This window comes from Equus asinus, chromosome 26 (genome assembly GCF_041296235.1).
Source record: "Equus asinus isolate D_3611 breed Donkey chromosome 26, EquAss-T2T_v2, whole genome shotgun sequence".
Taxonomy (NCBI): domain Eukaryota; kingdom Metazoa; phylum Chordata; class Mammalia; order Perissodactyla; family Equidae; genus Equus; species Equus asinus.
Window position 1 is genome coordinate 21677295 of NC_091815.1, and position 23145 is coordinate 21700439.

Consider the following 23145-nt stretch of genomic DNA (forward strand, 5'->3'; position numbering starts at 1 on the left):
TATACCACAATTTATATATCTTTTCCCTGGCTCAATGTAATCTGGGTTGTTTTGAACCAAATTGCTATGAATATTCTTGTAAACTTCTGTTGTCGCTCATGTGTGTGAATTTCTCTAGGCTCTACCCCAGGAGTGGAATTTCTAGTTTGTAGGGTATGTAAATGTTCAGCTTTTCAAGACAATACCGAATTATTTTCAAAGTAGTCATCCCAATTTGCTCTTCCAGCACCAGAGTTTTCTTTGATGCATTTCCTCATTTGCACTTAGAATTTATAATCACACTTTAAAATGTGTGCCATATAGTTATCTAGAGTTAGCCACACTCGAGGTGAAGGGCACAGTTCTCTAGACTGCCAGATTTGCTCAAGACTTCGACACCAGCTGAAAGTTCAAGGGGCCTACAGGGTCACCCCCCTTTCAGATCACCTGGCTGTAAATTTGGGGATCCTCATGGATTCCCTGAAGTTTGATAATTTGCCAGAACAACTCACAGAACTCAGGAACGCACTTTACTTATGATTAGTTTGATTATAGCATAAGAATGCCAGCAAAAGGATCAGGACCAACCAAGGGAAGAGACACATAGGGCGGAATCTGGGGGCGTTCCAAATGCAAAGCTTCCATGTCCTCAGGGATGTGTTGCCCTCCTGTCATTGATGTGTGACAGTATGCGTGGTGTATTGCCAACCCAAGATGCTCAGCTGAGCTTCAGTGTCCGAAGTTTTCATTGAAGCTTCATTACGTAGGCATGATTGATTGAATTATTGTCCTTGTGGTTGAACTCAACCTCCAGCCCCCTCTCCGTCTTTGGAGGCTCGTTCTGCCTGGCCCGAAGACCCAACCCTCTAATCATATAGTTCATCTTTCTGGCACGGGGCAGCCCCCACTGGGAGTCACTGAGTTAGCATAAACTGTCAGATGTGGTCTAAGGGGCCCACTGTGAGTAACAGAGACACTCCCATCACTGGAGAAATTCCAAGGCTGTAGAGGCTACCTCCCAGGAGCCAGGACAAAGGCCAGACCTCTCTTTATGGAAAGTTAATTCTTCACTGTACAGTAGTGAATGCAAAATTCTGCATTTTCCCAGTTGTTATTAGGTTGAACTTTTTTTTTTGGTGAGGAAGATTGGCCCTGAGCTAACATCTATTGCCAATCTTCCTCTTTTTGCTTGAGGAAGATTGTTGCTGAGCTAATATCTGTGGCAGTTGTCCTCTATTTTGTATATGGGATGCCACCACAGCATGGCTTGGTGAGCGGTATGTACATTTGCACCCTCAGGATCCCAACCCATGAGCCCCAGGCTGCTGAAGTGGAGTGTGGAAACTTAACCACTACACCACCAGGCAGGCCCCTGAACATTTTTTAAAAAGTATATTTGCGGGCATCCCATGTATAAAAAGTGAAGGAAGATGGGCATGGATGTTAGCTCAGGGCCAGTCTTCCTCAGCAAAAAGAGGAAGATTGGCAGCAGGTGTTAGCTCAGGGCTAATCTTCCTCAAAAAATAAAATAAAATAAAAAAAAATTAAAAAGTGTATTTGCTGTTTGTACTTCTTTTTTAAGTGAAATTTTGCCATGTTTTCTGCTAGGTTGGTTAGGTTTATTTTCTTAATAATTAATTTGTAGGAGTTACTTATTTGTTTACTTAAAATTGTGGTAAAATATGAATAACCACGTTTACTACCACTTTAACCTTATTTGAGTGTAAATTTAGTGGCATTAAGTACATTCACATTGTTGTGCGACCATCACTATATTTGTCTCTAGAACTTTTTCATCTTCCCAAAATGAAACTGTGTACTCATTAAATAATAACTCTCAGTTCCTCTCTCCCCCCAGGCCCTGGCAACCACCATTCTACTTTCTGTCTATATGAATTTCACTACTCTGGGTATCTCATATGAGTTGAATCATACAATGTTTGTCCTTTTGTGACTGGCTTATTTCACTTAGCATAATGTCCTCAAGGTTCACCCATGTTGTAGCATGTGTCAGGATTTCCTTTTTAAGGTTGATTAATATTTCGTTGTATGCATTTACCACATTTTCTTTATCCATTCATCCATCGATGGATGCTTGGATTGCTTCCATCTTTTGGCTCTTGTGAATGATACTACTAAGAACATGGGTGTACAAATAGCTGTGTGAGTCCCTGCTTTTAAGGTTTTGGGTTTATACCCAGAAGTGGAATTGCTGGATCATCTGGTAATTGTATGTTTAAGTTTTTGAGGACCTGCCACACTGTTTTCCACAGTGGCTGCACCATTTTACATTCCCACCAGCAAGGGCTAAAACTATGAAATACTCAGAAGAAAGCAGTGCACAAGGGTTCTGATTTCTCCACATCCTTGCCAACACTTTTCTGTTGTTTTTTTTTAATAGCCATCTTAAATGGGTGTGAAGTGGTATCTCATTGTGGTTTGGATTTGCATTTACCTAATTATTAGTGATGTTGAGTATCTTTTCATGTGCTCATTAGCTATTTGCATATCTTTTTTGAAAAATGTCTATTCAAGTCCTTTGTCCATTTTAAATTTGGATTGTTTTTTCTGTTGTTCAGATATTTTCTCCCATTCTTTGGGTATCCTTTTCCCTCTATTGATGGTGTGTCTCAGTCTGTTTGGGCTGCTATAACAAAATACCAGAGACTGAGTAACTTATGAACAACAACATTTATTTCTCACAGTTCTGGAGGCTAGAAGTCCAGGATCATGGTGCCAGCATGGTTGGGTGAGGGTCCTCTTCCTGTTTCATAGCTGGTACCTTCTCACTGTGTCCTCAAATGGAGGAAGGACTAGGGATCTCTCTGGAGCCTTTTATAAGGCACTAATTCCATTCACGAGGGCTCCACCCCCATGACATAAGCACCGCCCAAAGGCCCCACTTCTAATACCATCACTTCAGGCATTAGGATTTCAACATGAATTTTGGGGGGACATAAACATTCAGACCATAGCATGGTGTCCTTTAATGCACAAAAGTTTTAAATTTTGATGAAGTCCAGTTTATCTGTTTTTTCTTCTGTTGCCTAACTTTTGGTATCATATCCAAGAAATCGTTGACAAATTCAACATCATAAAGCGTTTCCTCTAAGCTTTCTTCTGAGTATTTTATAGTTTTAGCTCTTGATTTTTTTTTTTTATGGTAAACTAAATTTATTTAGAGCTTTTTTCCCCCTGGGAAATTAAAAATTCTAAACAAATGATCTCATTTTTCCATCAGCCTTCTTGTCAAGAAGGTAGGCTATGAGTATTTTCCCCATCCTTAAAATAGGGATTATAATCTTGATTTGTCCATAACACAGGCTTAGTTGTAGTACAGAGAAGTAAATCTTGGGTTTCCTGTTCTTAGTGTAGGGCTTTGTATTTTTTATAATCAGATGAGAATGGCCATGTATTCTCAGCACTTCAGTCTTGTGAAGGAGATCAAATTTGGTCAGGTTCCACTTGTTTACATGCTTCACATGGACTGTAAGATTTTAGTTTCTGACCTCCTCTTCCCCTACTTTTATTATTTATTTATTTATTTATTGAGTTAATGATAGGTTACAATCTTGTGTGATTTCAGTTGTACATTAATGTTTGTCAGTCCTGTTGTAGGTGCACCACTTCACCCTTTGTGCCCACCCCCCACCCCACCTTTCCCCTGGTATCCACTAATCTTAGCTCTTGATTTTTTGATCTGTTGATTTCTACTTTCATTGTGATTGGAAAAGATACTTAGTATAATTTCAGTGTTTTCGCATTTATTAAGACTTGTTTTATAGCTTAACATATGGTCTATACTGAGAATGTTCCATGTGCATGTGAGAAGGAGCATTCTGCTGCAGTTGAGTAGAATGTTCTGTGTATGTCTGTTATGTCCATTTGGTTTAGTATTGTACAAGTCCTCTGTTTCCTTACTGATTTCCTCTCTGGTTTTTCTATCCATTATTGAAAGTGAAATACTGAAGTATTTTACCATAATTGTAGAGCTGTCTGTTTCTCCCTTCAATTCTGTCACTGTTTCATATATTTTGGGGCTCTGATGTTTGCTGCATATATGTTTATAATTGTATCTTCCTGATGAATTGGCTTTTTATCCTTAAAAACCTCCCTTTATCTCTAGTAATACTTTTGTTGTTGTCATAAGCCCATTTTTCTGATATTGGTATATCCACTCTAGCTTACTTAACGTTACTGTTTGAATGGTTTATTTTTATCCATTCTTTAATTTTCAACCTATTTGTATCTTTCAACCTAAACCATGTTTCTTGGAGACAGCATATAGTTGGATCTTGTTTTCTTATCCAGTGTGACAGCGTCTGCCTTTGGATTGGAGTGTTTAATCCTTTCACACTGAATGTTATTAATATGGTTGGATTTATTTCTGCTGTTTGGCTGTTTCATGTGTCTTATGGCTTTTTTGTTTCTCTGTTTCTTCTTTACTGACTTCTATATTTAGAAATTTTCTAGAGTACCATTTAAATTTCTTTGTTAATTTTTTAACTTTATAATGGTTCCTCTAGAGACTACAAAATATATCTTAATTTATCAAAATCTACTTCAGATTAATACTAATGGAATTACCATAAAATACAGAACCTTTGCTCCAATGGTTCCATTTCCTTCCTGGTTCTTTGTGCTATTATGGTCAGATATATTGCCTCTATGTATGCTATAAATACAACAATAAATTGTTATAATTATTGCTTTATACAACTTAATGCCCTTTAAAGAGGCCTAAGAGAAGGCGAAAAAATAAATAGCACTTTTGTATATGCTACATGCTTACAATTTCTGGTACTCTTCTTTCTGTGGATTCATTACCCACTGTTGTCATATCCTTGCTCCAGATACAGTTTCATCCTTCCCCACCCTTTGTATTAATTATTGTCAAATATGTTACATCTTATACATTATAAGCCCAATGATACAATTTTATAATTATTGCTTTATGAAATTCTTTTTTAAATTAGTTAAGAAAAGAGGAAAAATTATGTATTTATGCTGCCTTTTATATTGAGCTACATGGTTACCTTACCAGTATTCTTTGTTTCTTCGTATAGATTCAAGTTACCATTTGGTGTCACTTCCTTTCAGCCTGAAGAACTAACTTTAGTATTTCTTGTAAGGTAGGCCTACTAGCAGCACATTCTCTCAATCTTTGTTTATCTGGAAATGTTTTTATTTCACTTTTATTTTTGAAGGATAGTTTCATTGGATATAGGATTCTTGGCTGACAGTTTTTCTCTTCACTTTTGAGTACTTCATTCTCGTGTTTTCTGGCTTCCATTGTATCTGATGAGAAATCAGCTGTTAATTTTATTGTCATTTCACTATACTTTTTCTTTTGTTTTTTATTAATATTTTTCTCCTGTTGCTTTCAAGGTTTTCTCTTTGTCTTTGAACAGTTTGGCTGTGATATGACTGGTTGTGGGTCTGTTTGTGTTTATCCTACTTGCAGTTCATTGAGCTTAAATCTGTAGATTGTTTTTTATCAAATCTGATATGTTCCTTCAAATATTTTTTCTGTTCTTTTCTCTCTTCTTTTCCTGGGACTTTCATTACATGTATGTTGCTACACTTGGTCTGTCTCACAGGTCTCTGGGACTCTGTTCATTTTTCTTCATTCCTTTTTCTTTGCGTTATAGCAATCTCTATTGTTCTATCTTAAAGGACACTGAATTTTTTTTTCCACCAACTCACATGTAATATTGATCCCCCATAGTGAATTTTTCATTTCAGTTAGTGAACTATGCAACTCCAGGATTTCTGTTTGTTTTTTCTTAATAATTTTTCTTTATTGATATTCTCTAATTAATGAGTCATTGTCCCTTATTTCTTAAGTATGATTTCCTTTGGTTCTTTGAAGCTATTTATAACTGCTCTGACGACTTTTTCTTGGCTTCCTGAGAGAGAGTTTCTATTGACTGCTTTTCCCCCTCATGAATGGATCCCACTTACCGTTTCTTTGCATGTTTCATGATTTTTGTTGAAAACTGAACATTGCAGATAATATAGTATAGCAACTCTGATCTCTCCAGGTGTAGTAATTGCTATTTTTATTTTTTTATTTTAAAATTTGTTTAGTGACTTATCTGGACTAATTCTGTAGTCTGTTTTCCTACAGTGTGTGGCCACTGATGTCTCTGCTCAGTTGTTTTTTTTAAAATTACTTTTATTGTTAAGCCTAGTGCAAAGTTTTTACCTAGCAATTTATTTACTTTAGTGGCTATGTATAATTCTGGTTTTCTATTTGATCATGAGTAAATTTTAGTGATTTATATTTTTCCTCGGCATTTGTCTATTTCATAAAAAGTTTCAATATTATCGGCATCAAGTTGTTACGTACTTTAGTTATATCTTTAAAATCTGTAGTTTCTTTGGCTATATTTTCTTTTTTTTTGAACTCATATGAGTATTTGTCCCTCCTCTTTTTCTTTATCTTTCTCACGAGAGGTTTGCCAGTTTCATTAGTCTTTTCAAAGAACTAACTTTGGGCTTGCTGGCCCTCTGTTTCTTCCCAAAGCTATCTTTACTCACACTTTACATAAGATAACTTATCAATTGTTCATATCAATCTGTCTATGTATATATTTAAATATATATAGTTTTTTTCCCCACTGATTTATTTAGGAGTAGAATGGGGGAAATAATGGCAATTATGGGGGAATTAAGCCTTCTAGCAAGACATTCTTGAGTCTGCCACTAGCAGGAAAATAGGGATGTATACAAGTGTTAGGGAGTGAGGGACCCTATCTTTTACTCTAACTGCCGCACTTACTGAAATTCCATATGATGGATCTAGCCCTTTGGGTTAACAAGAGTCCTCTATTTACCAGTTACCTTAGAGTTAGCATATTCCAATGGATGCCTACCAATATTTGTCCATCAGATAAAAACTAAAAACTAAAAGGATGGGAATATTCATTGCTGGCTAGGGAACAGACACTCTCTTACACTGCTGGTAAGAATAAAACTAGTACATTAAAAGTGAAAATGTGCCTACCCTTTGAATGAGTAATCTCACTTTTAGAACCTATTCTACAGAAATAATAGTAGTAGCTAACGATATATTATACAGAAGTATAAGATTTCTTGGAATAGCCGTAACAATCTAAAAGTGCATTAATGGGGAAACTTAAATATGTATATCCACACAATGGGATGTTATGCAGCTTATTAAAGGAAATGAAATAAATCTGTAAATAGTAACGTTATAATTACCCCTGTTCTATTGTTATATGGGGAAAAAAGTTGCACACCAATATGTATAGGACAATTCTATTTTTGTAGAAAGACAAAAATACACACACATTTAGACACACCGTGCATGAATGGGTGAATAAATATGTTGATATGCATAAAGTTGGAAAAAAGTGGGGAAAGAAACAACTTCAGTCAACAATTTATATACCTTTGGGGGTAAGAAATCATGTGTTCCTAATAAACATTTGCAAATGTAACTCTTCTTGGAAATAGGTTATTCAGTGTGTTGAAAGTATAGCTGAGACCTTAGAGGACAAGGGGGCACTTAAAAAAAAGTAACAGTGGCTAAAAACTCAGATATAAATAAAAAATATGTAGTTACTTTATTTACTAGTGGTATCAAGACTTTAATTTCTTTAAGCATTATTAAACACAATAATTTTCTTCTCTTTGAGGTTATTCTAATATCTGAAGTCTTTCAGTTCTGTTTCTGCCATTTTTTTCAAGTGGTACCTTGTCTCCTTGTATGTGTTAAAATTTTCTCTTATGAAGCACTCACTTTCCTTCGAACTTTATCTGTGAGAAATTTTTGAGGGTTGAATTGATTTTTCTCCAGAGAGATTTTTTGTTTGCTTTTTGCCTTTGCCCAAGACACAACCACTTTTATTTTACTTTTTTAGATTTAATTATTCAGTGAAGATTTATTGAGAGCCTTCTATATGCCAGACTCTTGGCAAAGATGTAAAGATTATTTTCGGAACCACTTTTAAATAAATTCTGCACTTTAGCTTTTTCAGACCATACAGGTCGGGTGAATTAAAACCACAAATGTGGGTGGAGGTCAGATTGTGGTTATAGGTTATCAGGAGAGATTTCTTTTGTCCTCTCCATCAGTTCCTAAATTGAATCAGGTGAGTTTCTTTGCTGTCATCTTCAGCACACTGGGATTTATATCTTGTTCCCTCATACACGAGGATGGAGCCCTTTGGAGTCCCAGCTTTAGGCAGGGTTTCTTATTAGCCTGGGCAATCCCTAGGCCATATCTTCTATCTTCTGTACCCTATACAGTCATCAGAGTAGTAGCTTGGGCGCCCCTACCAGAAGTCTCACAAGTTTTGACATGAAGAATTTTTATTATCGTCAGTTATAAAAAATTTCCACGATACTCTTTTTGACCCATTGAGCGTTTATAAGTATGTCTGTCTTTTTTCTTGTTTTTTTTAAATTTCCAAATATTTTTTATAGTTTTTTTATTATTGAGTTCTACCTTAATTGCGCTCTAGTCAGTACTTACATGATCATGAGACCAGTTTCTGGAAATGTGTTAAGACCTCCTTCATGAACTGCTGAACTATCAGTTATTTAGAAGGATTCACATGTATCTGTACCTTCTTTTAATTGTTGCATGTAAAATTCTCTATATATTCAAAATAGCTAGCTTAATATAATCTTGAGGGGCTGGCCACGTGGCTGAGTGGTTAAGTTGGCGTGCTCCGCTTCGGTGGCCCAGGGTTTCACCGGTTCAGATCCTGGCCCGGAGATGACACCGCTTGTCAGGCCACGCTGAGGCAGCATCCCACATAGCACAACCAGAGGCACTCACAACTAGAATATACAACTATGTACTGGGGGGGATTTGGGGAGAAAAAGCAGGAAAAAAAAAAGAAGATTGACAATAGTTGTTAGCTCAGATGCCAATCTTTTAAAAAAAAATAATAATGTTGAGATCCTCTATATCCTTTTTTATTTTCTGTCTGCTTGACTTATTAATTGCTGAAAGAGGTGTATTGAGATCTCTCACAATCAAAGTGAAGCTTTAAACTTGTATTCTCTTAATTTTTGCTTTGCATATTTAGAGATTATTTTGTTGGATACTTACAAGTTTAGAATTATTATTTCTTTCTGGTGAATTGAATATTTTATCATTAGGGTAGTGATCCTCTTTATTCCAAATAATGCTTTCATCGGGAAGTTTCCTTTTTCTGATGCTAATACCCCAGCTTTCTACCCTAGCCTGATTTTCATTTTCTTATTTTTTACTTCAACTTTGTGACTTCATGTGTTTGTTTTTTTCTTTTAATAGGATTTGGCTTTCTCTTTTCTTTAACTGTTTCATTTGTTATAATTACTGATGCATTTGAACTTTTTTTTTTAAGATTTTATTTTTTTCCCTTTTCTCCCCAAAGCCCCCGGTACACAGTTGTGTACTCCTAGTTGTGGGTCCTTCTAGTTGTGGCCTGTGGGACGCCGCCTCAGTGTGGCCTGACGAGCGGTGCCATGTCCGCGCCCAGGATTTGAACTGGCGAAACCCCAGGCTGCCGCAGCAGAGCGTGTGAACTTAACCACTCGGCCATGGGGCCGGCCCCAGCATTTGAACTTTTTAAACATCTTATTTTGTCCTTTTTGTCCCACTTTCTCTGTTTTTCTTTTTTGTCTTATTTTGTGTTGTTTTGGATTGATTTGGAGTTTAAAAAATAAAATTTGCTCCAGTGTTTATTTTTACTCCACTGATTTGGAAGTTGAAAGCACAGACTCTGGAGCCAGACTGTTTGGATTCAAATTCTGGTTCTGCCATTTTTTTTTCAATTAACAATATATTTTGTATCCTTTCCATGACAATACATATAAATGTTTCAATTATTTATCTTTTATTGAGCTATAATTGACATACACAAATATATCAGTTTCAGGTATACAACATAATGATTTGATATATGTATGTATTGTGAAATGATCACCACAATGTCTACTTACCATCCATCACCATACAGTTACAGAATTTTTTTCTTGTGATGAGAACTTTTATGATTTACTCCCTTAGCAACTTTCAAATGTGCAGTACAGTATTAACAACTATAGTACCATGCTGTACATTACATCCCCAGGACTTATTTATTTTATAACTGGAAGTTTGCACCCTTTACCCACATCACCTACCCACCCCCAACTCCCACTTCTGGTAACCACTGATATGTTCTCTGTAGTATCTATGAGCTTGGTTTTTTTTTAGATTCTGCATATAAGTGAGATCATATAGTATTTGTCTTTCTCTGTCTGACTTATTTCACTTAGCAATAATGCCCTCAAGGGCCATCCATGTCGTTGAATGCCACAGTTTCCGTTTGATGGCTGAAGTAATGTCCTCTGTGTCTGTGTGTGCGTGTGCGCGTGTATGTACCACATCTTCTTTATCCATTCTTCCATCAGTGGACAGTTAGGATGTTTCCATGTTTTGGCTTTTGTAATTATTTGCTGTGAAATTATTTGCTGTGATTAACATGGGAGTGCAAATATCTTTTCGAGTTAGTGTTTTCATTTTCTTCAGATAAATACCCAGAAGTGGAATTACTGGATCATATGGTAGTTCTGTTTTTAGGGGGTTTTTTTGGTGAGGAAGGTTGGCCCTGAGCTAACATCTGTTGCCAGTCTTCCTCTTTTTGCTTGAGGAAGATTATCGTTGAGCTAACATCTGTGCCAATCTTCCTCTGTTTTTGTGGGATGGCAACCACGGCGTGGCTTGATGAGTGGTGCTAGGTCCGCGCCCAGGATCTGAACCTGTGAACCCCGGGCCCCCAAAGCAGAACATGTGAAGTTAACCACTACACCACCACGCTGGCCCCAAAAAGAATTTTTTAATCATGATTATGAACTCATAGATTTAAAAAATATTTGATGTTTTCTCAGTTATTACAGTACTGCTATTATTCTTAAATCCATGGTCAAATTGTCCCATCTTTGACCATTGGGAGCCTTTTCAAATTGATTCCTGAGTCCTTTTGACATGACCCTAGGAGTCTTTGATAGCTTCTTTGCTTTTCCAATGTGCCACTGTGCTCCAGGCTTATAATATACATTTCCTGCCCTGTCCCTGAGATGCTCCAAAGAGCCCTGATTCTTTGGAGTGAGAAATGGTATTTAGAAACAGCAGCTAGTCATTAGCCTGCTTGTGCTGCTGGATTGCTCATTGTTTCTAAGACTTCAATGGATGGAACTAGGAAATATTTGGGAAAAAACCACATCATGACTGCATTTTCATATTTCTAATTCATCCATTGACTTTTAAATTTCAATTATTTTTTTATTTTTAGAAGTTCCATTTAGATCTTTAAAAGAATTTCGCCTGGTCATTTTGTTTATCAGTTGTTATATTCTCACTTTTTTTAAAAAAGAAACTTTTAGTTTTACATTTACTGAAAAGTTGTGAAGATAGTACAGAAGATTCCCATATAACCCACACAATTTCCCGTTATTAACGTCTTTCATGTGTACATTTGTCACAATTAATGAACCAGTACTCTTCCATTATTATTAACAAAAGCCCATGCTTGGCTCAGATGTTCTTAGTTTTTACCTAATGTCCCTTTTTCTGTTCCAGGACACCACATACATCTAGTTGTCATGTCTCCTTAGGCTCCTCTTGGCTGTGCCAGTTTCTCAGACGTGTTTGTGACAGTTTTGAGGAGTCCTGGTCAGGTAGTTTATAGATTGTCCCTCATTGAGACTTGTCGGGTACTTTTTGTGTGATTAGACTGGGTTATGGATGTTGGGGAGGAAGACCATAGACGTAGAGTGCCATTCTCATCATGTCCTCTCACAGGCGCGTACAAACAACACGACTTCACATTGATGTTGACCTTGATCACCTGGCTGCAGTAGCGTTTGTCAGGTTTCTCCACTGCAAAGTTACTCTTTCTTCCTCCCTTTCTGTACTCTAGTTTTTGGAAGGAAGACACTATGCACAATCCACACTTAAGGAATGGGAGTTATATTTTAACTCCTTGGGCAGAGAATCTAAATAAGTTATTTAGAATTCTTCTGCACAGGAGATTTGTCTATTCTCCATTTATGTATTTATTCATTTATTATATCAGTATGAACTCATTTTATACTTTGAATTATAAGTTTAATACCACTTTATTTACTTTGTTACTCAGATTATTCCAACTTTGACGATCGGGAGCTCTTTCACTTGGCTTCTGTGTCCTTTGGACGTACCCCATCATTGTGGGTTTTCAGGAGCACTTCCTTACTTGGGAATACAAGATGCTTCAGGCCCCCCATGTATATTTCCTGTCCCAGTCCTAGAATCAGCAATTTCTTCAAGGAACCTGGTTCCATTTATTGGAGAATATTATTAGAAATCAAGATCTGGGTACTTGGTGTACTTGTCAGTACTTGGGTACTTTCTCACTTTTTTGACTTCATCTTTAAAATATATATATATATATTTCATATAGTGAATTATATTATTTCTCTCTTAGTATCTGAAGTGGCTGCTGGCCTCAATCTTCTCTTTGTTATTTCTGCTAATGCTCATTTTGGTGGTTTATTTCTGCTAGTCTTTGGTTACTTTTCATTGTGAATTTCTGTGTGGCTGAATTTGATGGGGGGGAGGATCTTGAAGAATCTGGGTTGGAAACATTCCTTTAGAAAATTATTTGTTTCTTCCAGAGACCAGGACTACTTTTTAATTAACTTCTCAGCTTGAGGTGTCCCTGAGAGGTACTGTAAATTCAAACCCCAGTCTTATGTGAGGACAGACCTTTATTAATTCCCAGGTGAGACTTTTTTGGTGCTGGTGGGGAAATCTAGAACCATGGCAGAGGAAAGCACATTACTTGTCAGCTCCCTTGTCTGGCAGGAGACTTTCTTCCTAGCTCACTCTTTACTTCTGGCTGTGGCTTCTTTGCAGTTCTGGGTTTTATGCTGTGGTCTCAGGTTTAGTGCTTAACCTTGCAGGTTTTGAGTCTTAACCTCTTCTTCGCGTGGATATTAACCCACAAAACGCTTGGTTTCCCCTGTTGAGCTTTCCCCCCAAGATAGCTTCAGTGTTTGCATTTGCTTGCCACTCCAGTTTCAGTTTTCTTTTCTGTGTTTTGTATGTTCATACTGTTTTTGTCCTTAGGGATTTCCCTTACTTTCTTGGAAGCTCACCAGAAGGTTTAAAGATACGTTTGTTTGACACATCCAGCATTTGGGTGTTTTGCAACACAGACTGCTTTTCATAACAGATAGTGTACCATATTGCCAGAAGTGGAGGTTGCAATGGGAGAGATGAGTAAGAATGTTAGTACCAGCAATGTTTGCAAAATACTAGACACAATCTAAATGTCCATGAACAGCCAAATAGATCAATAAATCACCCAACTTCTATTGTATGCTATGTAAAACCAAAATTGTCAGGAAATGAATGAATTATAACTAATGTATCAATTTGACCATAAGAAAGTCACAGAAAACCAGAAGTATGATGCTGTTTATATAATATTCAAATTTTGTTAAACTGCACAGTATTTTAAATAATGATTCATATATATATAGTAAATAATAAAAAAGAAAAGGAATGAGAAATACGAAGTTCAAAATAGTGGTACCTGTAGGTTACAGGAAAGTGGGAACGATTTGCTTTAGGAGGGATATACCGAGAGCATCAATAATATTTGTAATGTTTTATTTTTTTAAGCTTAGTGATGGATACATGGTGTTCATTTCATTATTCTTCATACCTTTTTTATATATCTATATACAAATGCACAAACCACTCTTGTTTATATGTATTTCTTAACAAAAAATACTTTCTGACTACTTTTAGTGAAGCTAAAAGTAGGAATAAGGTGGGCAGCTGGGATGCTGTATTAGTAACTCACACACAAATAATGATAGATTAGACTAGGGGTCAGCAGACTAGGTATGGCCTGTGAGCCAGCGGCCTGTAAATAAAGTTTTACGGGAACGTAGCTACATCTGTTCATTATATGTTGTCTGTTGCTACTTTTGTGCTGCCGTGGCTGAGTTGAGCAGTTACAGTGGAGACTGTATGGCTTGCAAGCCTAACATATTTACCATCTGGCTCTTTAAGAAAAAGTTTGCTGATACCTATGATGTTAACAGTAGAAATGTTGAGAAAATTAGATCTGGGATATTTTTCAAAGGTTCAGCCAACAGGATCAGTAGTAGTTGGATATGTGATCCTCTGGCAGAGTGGAGGGGGTGGAGCTGGAAATCACCAGCATATGGATAGTTTATAAAACCATAGGACTGAATTAGATCACTTGGTAAATGAATGAAATACCGAGAGGAGAAGAGGTCAAGGATCATGCTCTGAGACGTTCCTCCACTTGGAAGGCAGGAAAGCAGGGTGGTACATTAGGTTGGCCAGTGTTCTAGTTTGCCTGAGACTGGAGTTTTCCAGGATGTGGGACTTTTCAGTGCTGTAATCAGGACAGTCCCAGGCAAACCAAGATAGTTGGTCACCCTAGATGGTATCTTAAAGGAGACTAAGACAGACTGGTGAGTAAAGTAGGAAAATGACCACGGAAAGAATGGGTGTACAGTAAGTCAGCTGCCACATGGTGCTGGCAGAAGGGTGACTGACCACTAGATTTAACAAAAGGGAGGGTTTTGGTGGTCTTAGAGGGTTTTTCAGGGGAGTTATGAAACAAAAATCATTCCTGATTGAAATTACTTTGAAAAAATTATAAGAGAGTTCTGGGAAAATGGTGGCAGTGGATGTGTAATGTTTTTGCTTTCCTTGAATCTTCCCCATCTCCCACCAAACAAAACAAACAAACCAAATAGGAAAGCAACTAAGAGAGCAAAAAACAAGTCCGCAGGTAACATCTACATCAACGTTAAGTGACAAGTCATCCCCTTGAACCCTAAAAGAGGCTTAATTGAGAATAAACTGACAACCCCAAGATCCTTTTGGTGTCTGGAGCTTTTATGGGATGAAGTAGAAGCAAAGTGAGGGAGAGTCTGACAGCTATGAGAAGAAGAGAACCCTCAAATCACAACTTTACAGACACTTCATCAAAGAGGATATATGGATGGCAAATAAACACATGAAAAGATGTTCAACAGTGTTAGCTATTGGGAAGATGCACATTAAAACCATGATGAGGTACTACTGTGCACCTATTAGATTGGCTAAAATAAAACATACTGCCCTTACCAAGTGTTGACAAGGGTATTGAGCAACTGGAACTCACATACATTGCTAGAGGGAATGCAAAATGGCCCAGTCACTTTGGAGGATTGTTTGGCAATTTCTTATGAAGTTAAACACACATGACCCAGCAATCCTCATGAATACCCCAGAGAAATGGAAACTTATGTTTACAGAAAAGCCTATACATGGTATTTGTAGTAAGCTCTGTTCATGATTGCCCCAAACTGAAAACACTGCAAATGTCCTTCAACAAGTGAGTGGCATATCCTTACAATGGAATGCTACTCAATAAAAAGAAATGAATTATAAGTACATGAAGCAACTTGCAAGGATCTCAAGGGCGTTATGCTGAGTGGGAAACATTGTGTAAAGGTTACTGTGTAATTCCATTTATATAATAATCTGGAAATGAAAAAAATATAGAGATAGAGAACAGATCAGTGTTTCCCAGGGATTAGGGACATGGGAGGGAGTGGTATAAAGGGATAGCGGAGGGAGTTTTAGGGGGTGATGGAACTATTCTGTATCATTATTGTGCTTACATGAATCTCTACACATATTAAAACCTTAGAACTGTACCCAAGAAAGCTTTACTGTATGTTAATTTAAAATTTTCAAAAAGTTAATTAAAAGCAGTAGCAAAAGATTGTAGTTTAACCTTGTACAAAATTGCTTTAAGATAAAAGAGAGGGGCTGCCTCTGGCCGAGTGGTTAAGTTTGCACACTCTGCTTCAGCGCCCCAGGGTTTCACCAGTTTGGATCCTGGGTGTGGAGCTGGTACCGCTCATCAGGCCATGCTGAGGAGGCATCCCATATAGCACAATCAGAAAGACATACAACTAGAATATACAACTATGTACTGGAGGGCTTTGGGGAAAAGAAGAAGGGGGAAAAAAGATCAGCAACAGATGTTAGCTCAGGTGCCAGTCTTTGAAAAAGATAAAAGATAATAAGGAATAAAACATTTCCTATAAACAATGAAAGGCACAGCAGCAAGTCATATCTACAAACTGTGTCATAATGTTTCAAAATTAGCTGAAAATTTCAGAAAATTGCAGACATTCTGAAAGTACAATTCTACAGAATTAGAAAAACTCAGATATGAGGTGATTGGAGAAAAAAATTGAAAAGATGGTGACATAACTTAGGAAAGAATTAGAAATAAAATAAAAAACCATTTCAGAAGTCAAGACCAAACTAGAAGGAAAATAAAAATGAAAACATGCAACAAATGATGACTTAGGAGAAATAGAAGATGGAAAAGAAAGAAAACTTCAAAATCAAGGAGAAATGAACAAGGAGAGAAAAAGGATTAGAGAGAAAAAGATAGATACAGAAAGTAGGCAATGAAGGTCAAACATCTTCATTAAGACTTCCAATAATTGTGCAATGAACAGAACAATTGCCAAAAATGATTCAAGATAACTTTACTAAAATTAAGAAGAAAAGGATTGAAAGTTTGTTTTGAAAGAGTACACCATGTGACCAGGAAAATCATACCTTTGGCATCTAAGCATAAAGACCAGTCACTTGAAAGGAAAGGAAAATCAGATTATCATCTGGCCTTTGTATAGGAAAGCTTTATTCCAGAAGATGATGTATATTTTTCTGTTTAAGGTATACAAAGACATAAATTTTGAGCTAAGAATTTTACATCTAGCCAAATTGTTATATACATGCAGAAACTTAGGTGATATCGTTTCCCTAACCCCTTCCTGAGGAATCAACCAGAAAGTGAGCTTCAGAAAACTGAAATAGACATAAACCTAAAGACTAGGTCAGCATTAAATATATAATAACCTGTATATCTAATACCAAGTGGTGGTATTAAGGAAGAGAGTATAATATTATTACTTAGATATAGTAGATGTGTGGATATAATTCCCCAGGAAGTAGGGTAAGAATGTGGGGAGTGTATGAAAGATACAATAAGCTTGCAAATTACCTTATAGATATTAACAGGGAGTAATTATTTTAAATCAGGCTAGGGGAGGGAGAAGAGATTAATAATTATTTTCAGTGTTTCTCATATTAGGAAACCAGTAGATAATAGCAAAAAAGAAAAAAAAGGGACAACAGTTATTATATAAATTTATTAGGATAAAAATAACCATTGGATCAAAACTGTAAACTTGACCAAATATAAAAAGATATAGCCCCAAATAGAGAATAAGTAAAATGGTATACATCGTATAAAAGACTGTATATAAAGGATATGGATGTGTGCATGCTCAAGTGTTTGTTTCATAAATCAAAATGATAGAACTAAGGCCAAACACTGGTTATATAAAATATGCTGCTATTTACCAAAAACAGGAAGGATATTATATATATATATATATTTTTTTTCTTTTTGCTTGAGGAAGATTTGCCCTGAGCTAACATCTGTGCCAGTCTTCCTCTATTTTGTGTGTGAGTTGCTGCCACAGCATGGCCACTGATGAGTGGTGTAGGTCTGCATCCGGGAACCAAACCTGGGCAGCCAGAGAGGAGCGCGCTGAACTTAACCACTAGGCATCAGGGCCAACCCCCGATATTGTATTTTTTTAAAAGTCTTTTTAGTTGTTTGCTACAAGAGGTGGGCAAAGGAGTAGGATGAAGAGGACTTCTTTCACCATACTTTGTTTTGTAGATTTGAGTTGGGAACTATATAAATATATTACATAATTATAAAACAAAAGTAACTTAAAAAAAATCCCTGAAACCAAAAGAGAAATGAAAAAACTCAATCTAAAAGTTGGTTGGTAGCCAGTGGTTATATATCCTAAGAACAAAAGAAATGACAAAAAAAACCCCACCTTACATTGTTTTTAAAAAGTAACCGTATTAGTGATAGCAGTGTTGATATTGTTATTCTGAGAATGTGGTGTGTGTAACGTGGAATAAAATAAATGAGCAATTTACTTGGAGTCTTTTAAAATCAAGACTTTCAGTATGGGAGAAAGGAAAGGGAACACTGGTAACGTTAAGTAAAAGCCCGGTAGTCCTGAATATGAATTGGGAGGATTACTTTGAGCTCAAGCTGTATTTTATCTTTAACTATACGTCTTGTAGATTAAAGGTAATGATCCACAGAGCGGGGTTCTGAAATGCTGGTCTGTCTGAATCCTGTGTCCTTACTAAATCTCCTTACTATTTGACTTTGATCCATTTTGCAGCTTTTACTATCAAGTCACTTATTGCTAGGGACTTTGCCTGAGTTACTGTTTCAAGGACAAACTTTATAGCATCTGCACCAAATGATAGTTTCATTGAATCCACAAAACGTATCATACTGTAGTCACAGCAGTATTTGTGTTGTAATCATTCTGTACTCAACTCAGCATTTTAGAATTTTCTGTCTCCTCCATTGCCCAGATTGCCATTCGCCATTATTTCCTTCTGCTTACATCCAGCATGCCCTTTGTTGTAGAGTTCCTAGTGCCCCAGTCTCCTCAGACTCATTCTGCCAAATAGTTGGCAATTCTAGTCTCCTAACGTTCTCAAGTCTCTCTGCTCAACATTACATAGCCCTGTTATTACGTTTCAACCTGTTCTAATGCCTGGAGAAAAGAAGTTTTCTGGGAAGTAAAAATACAGTGGTCTTGGACAGAAAGGAGTGGAAGGGAGGCCCTGAGAAAGGGTTTGGAGGAACAAAATAGACTGTGTATTGGAAGGAAGGCTGAGGAATACTACAAATTCAAGTGAAGGTTAGAAGAAAAGGCACCTCAGTATAGTGGTTGAAATAGGGAAACAAAAGATAGTCGTGTCTATACATAAATGGCAGTGAGCATTGGGAGAGGTATATATGTAAAGGGAGAAAAAATTGGCTGGATGGGAAGTTAGGTGGATATAATAGCATTTTTCCACTTGTACTGTTTAATAATCTAGCTTTGGTTATGATTTTGTTTTAGTCTCTGAGGGAACTGATGAAGTAAAGAGCATATATCATCTTTTCAGTGATATGGGAGAGATTAAAATCAGAGACAGATGTTTCTATTCTAACTATTCTATAATTATAAATAGAAATGAATATTATAATTCTTAAATACCTTTCCTAGTTCCATATCTATATAATATTTCCCTTTATCCCTATAATAATTCTCTTTCATTAATGCAGTGATTCATTCATTAAACAATTATCTATGGAACCCCTTTTATGAGTAAGATGTTGGTTATTCTGTGTTGAGTGAAACAGCCATTGTTCCTGCCCCTCAAGAGCTTTAACAGGAAGAAAATAAAAGATTACATATGAATAAATGATTGTATAATTCTAAAATCCAGAAAATTGCAACGAGAGAAAATACTAGATGAGATAGAATGAAGAAGTGAATTTAAATACGGTTGTCTAGCTCAACCTTTCTAAGGAAGAGCCTTATAGTATGCTACGAAGCCAGCCATGCAAAGAGCCAAGTTTAGAGAATTTCTAACAAATTAAACAGTCTGTGGAAAATTTTGAAAAGTAAATTTCAGATGCTCACAGGTGATGACTGTTTGGTACATAATGAACAGTGGGGAGAAGTGTGTTGACAAGATGTTGGATAGGATTTTGATTGAGGTATGCCAAAGAAAAGATGAGATTACAGAAGATCTCATAAACTGTGGTAAGGAGTTTGGATTTTATCCTAAGTACAACTGGAAACCATTGAAGAATTCTAGGTGGGATTCTTAAATTTGGTGCAATATCAGAATTGGCTGGTTGAATGTATTAAAAATAGGAAACCCAAGACCTATTGGTGTAAATTCTTACTTAGGTGATTGACATCCAATTTTTTAATAGACTATGTGATTCTGATGTACACCTGAATTTAGAAACTACTGACTTAACCTGTTTTCCTGACAACCTCCCTCTTCTTTAAGTGTTTATGCTCTTGACCTCTTTTTCAAATTGAAGGTCATGTACACCATCTTTACTTCTTTATGGACATTATTTTCAGCTTTTCCCCTATTTCTACCATAGAAGTTTTATTTCACCCCAAAGAGGAAACACTATGTGTTTACTTTCTGGTTATCTTTCAGACTTGGAGTTCAGATGTAAGACCAAGGAATTGTTTCTGCAAAAAGAAATCTGTGAAGTAACATCATCCCAATGGATAATAATGGAAAAAAGTTATAGCTTCTTGGGCTCCAGTATCAGAGATGACTGGGAATGCAAAGGCCAGTTTGAGAGGCAAGAGATAAATCAGGAGGGATATTTGGGGCAAGCATTAATGACTTATGAAAAAATGCCAACTTTCAGCCTGCAGACATCTCTTACTCTACATCGGCACATTTATCCTGGAGAGAAATTCTGTAAATTCAATGACTGTGAGAAGGCCTTTATTTATGGCTCAAAACTTATACAACAGCAAGGAATTCATATTGGTGAGAAACCATATAAATGTAAGGAATGTGGGAAGGTCTTTAGTCATTTTTCCTATCTTACTGAACATCAGAGAATTCATACTGGTGAGAAGCACTATGAATGTAAGGAATGTGGGAAAGCTTTTATTCGTGGCTCACATCTTATTCAACATCAGAGAATTCATACAGATGAGAAACCCTTTGAATGTCAGGAATGTGGGAAGGCCTTTAGACAGTCTGCACACCTTACTCGACATCAGAGGATTCATACTGGTGACAAGCCTTATAAATGTAAGGAATGTGGGAAATCTTTTATTTGTGGCTCAGAACTCACTCGACATCAGAGAATCCATACTGGTGAGAAACCCTATGGTTGTAAGGAATGTGGGAAGGCTTTTAGATTGCGTTCACAACTTGGTCAACATCAGCGACTTCATACTGGTGAGAAACCTTACCAATGTAGGGAATGTGGGAAAGCCTTTCTTCGTGGCTCACAACTTACTGAACACCAGAGAATTCATCCTGGTATGAAACACTATGAATGTAAGGAATGTGGGAAGGCCTTTATTTGTGGTTCCCAACTTTTTCAGCATCACCAAATTCATACTGGTGAGAAATCCTATGAGTGTGCACAATGTGGGAAGGCCTTTATTTGTGCCTCACAACTTACTCAACATCAGCGAATTCATACTGCCAAGAAACCCTATAAATGCAAGGAATGTGGGAAAGCTTTTGTCCGTGGCTCAGAACTTACCCGACATCATAGCATTCATACAGGTGAGAAACCCTATGAATGTAAGGAGTGTGGGAAGGCCTTCAGACAGTCAGCACACCTTACTCAACATCAGAGAGTTCATAATCTAACATAATTACTGCAGGAAACCCTGTGTTTGCCATTCCTTTGTCAGAGATCATCAGATTTCACGTGACAGTAAAATACAGTGGAGGTGGCAATTCCTTTTATCTGATATTTAGTTTATTCAGAATCAGAAAATTTAATACTGAAAAAAATTGATAATGAATGTAGAAAAGTTTTCTAGCATTATTCAAACCTTGCAATTCTACAGATTCACACTAGAGAACATAGTAAATGAGGACAGGCTACCATTTACTCTTTATGTGACATTAGGCAAATTGTTTAACTTCTCTATGCTTAAATTTATTAATTGGTAAACTGTTGATAGTAATAGCATCTATTTGTAATAAAGAGTCTGACTCCAGTTTTGATGTTTGCTGCTTTTTAAGCCTCACCTTCTCTATCCTCTTTGTCCACATGTCTGGAAAGGCTGACAGGAAAGCCTGTGTACACCTCCTTTGGAGTCAGTGGGAAATTTAAACTTTGCAAAGTCCAGCCCACATCCAGTCCCACCCTGTATAAAAGCCAACCTGTTCTCTCTGCCTTGCTCAAGCCGCTCCATACCTGCTTGTGTGGGCCCTGCTCTGCCCAGGGGCCCCTTTTGTGAGTAACAAACCTTCAGAATCTCTTGATGTGTGGAGTGTCATCAGCCTCAACATTCAGTGTAAAATTGAGAGGAAGGTCAATCCTGACTCTGTGAAGTGACCACAGATTAATTTGTGTAGCTGGCAGGACAGTCTCTAGGCTATGACCACCACTACTTGGAGATGTTTCTTCTCTTGCGTTTGGCTTACTAGCTGGTGCACACCACTTTAAATAGTGTGGGAGATGGCTCGGCTGCTTGCTGGCAAGGTCATGCTTTGAGTTGTGCTGCTCTCTGCTGCATTTGCTGAGTCCTACAGAGCCTCTGTTATAGATTTAATCTATAACTGATTAAATCTGTTATAGTTAGAAGTCTTGATAATTGGTATTAGGGATGGGTATGGGATTGGGGTCCTCCTTAACGTGGCCTTGTGTTGTGTGTCTTGGCACGGATACATCTATGTGTGTCTTAGAATTTTGTGTCTTGGTTCCAGCATATGCTGTAACTGATGCTGGCTAAGGGGAATGACTCTTATTCTGTGACTGCTGGTTGTGTGTCTCAAGCAGGCACTGGCCCCTGTTCTATAGAAATAAGAGAAAGAGTGATACTCCGTACAATATACGCACCCACCAGCTGGTTCCTTGTGAAAGAGCAGTCATTTGAGAGTGAAAAAGCAGACATGTGGTTTGCTGAGGTCTCTACTCTTAAGAGCAGACGGCCGACTAAGAGCTTTAAGTATTTCTGCTGCTGCTCCCCAGGACTCAGGAACAACAAAGATCTTGATCCTCAGGGTTATTTGGAAAAACACCTATGGTGTCCTGTGGCACAGATACTTTTTAACAGATCCTACTACTGAAGTTAGTCCCCATTTCAAAGTTTCCAGGGCTGCCCTCTACCACTGCAGAACCCCCACCAAAAGACCTGGTATTGGTAACACTGATCTGGGCTTCACATCCCAATAAGACCCCAAGGAGCTCCAGGTTCTTCCATGACAAACTTTACAGAACATCCAGTCCCTTCCTTGCCCAAACCTAGTCTCTGAAGTGTAGGACCCACTGCCCCATTCCCTAACCTGGGTCAATGGCAATCTCCCTAGCCTCGTAGGGACATAGCATGCCCTTGGGACCCCAGCCACCACCCACAGATCATTGACCCTGTGCAACTGTGGTGGTCCACTGGTCACCACACAATGTGTAACCTTTTACAGCCTTTATTGATACCAGTTTCCAAATCATGGTGATGCCCAGA

The 23145-nt window shown here is 37.4% G+C and overlaps 1 protein-coding gene across 3 annotated transcripts in view; it reads left to right on the forward strand.

Annotated features, from left to right (window-relative positions):
- LOC106836129 (zinc finger protein 850-like) overlaps positions 1-21679 on the forward strand; it is a 32686-nt gene extending 11007 nt beyond the window's left edge. For 2 of the 3 annotated variants that reach the window (XM_014848790.3, XM_044759434.2), the window contains one exon: positions 20135-21677. In XM_014848790.3, coding sequence (XP_014704276.1) covers positions 20135-21327 — 1193 coding nt within the window. In that variant the 3' untranslated portion in view covers positions 21328-21677. Of the gene's footprint in view, positions 1-20134 lie in introns of all 3 variants that reach the window. The other variant, XM_014848789.2, reaches the window with a different exon arrangement.
- Positions 21680-23145: the final 1466 nt, after the last annotated feature.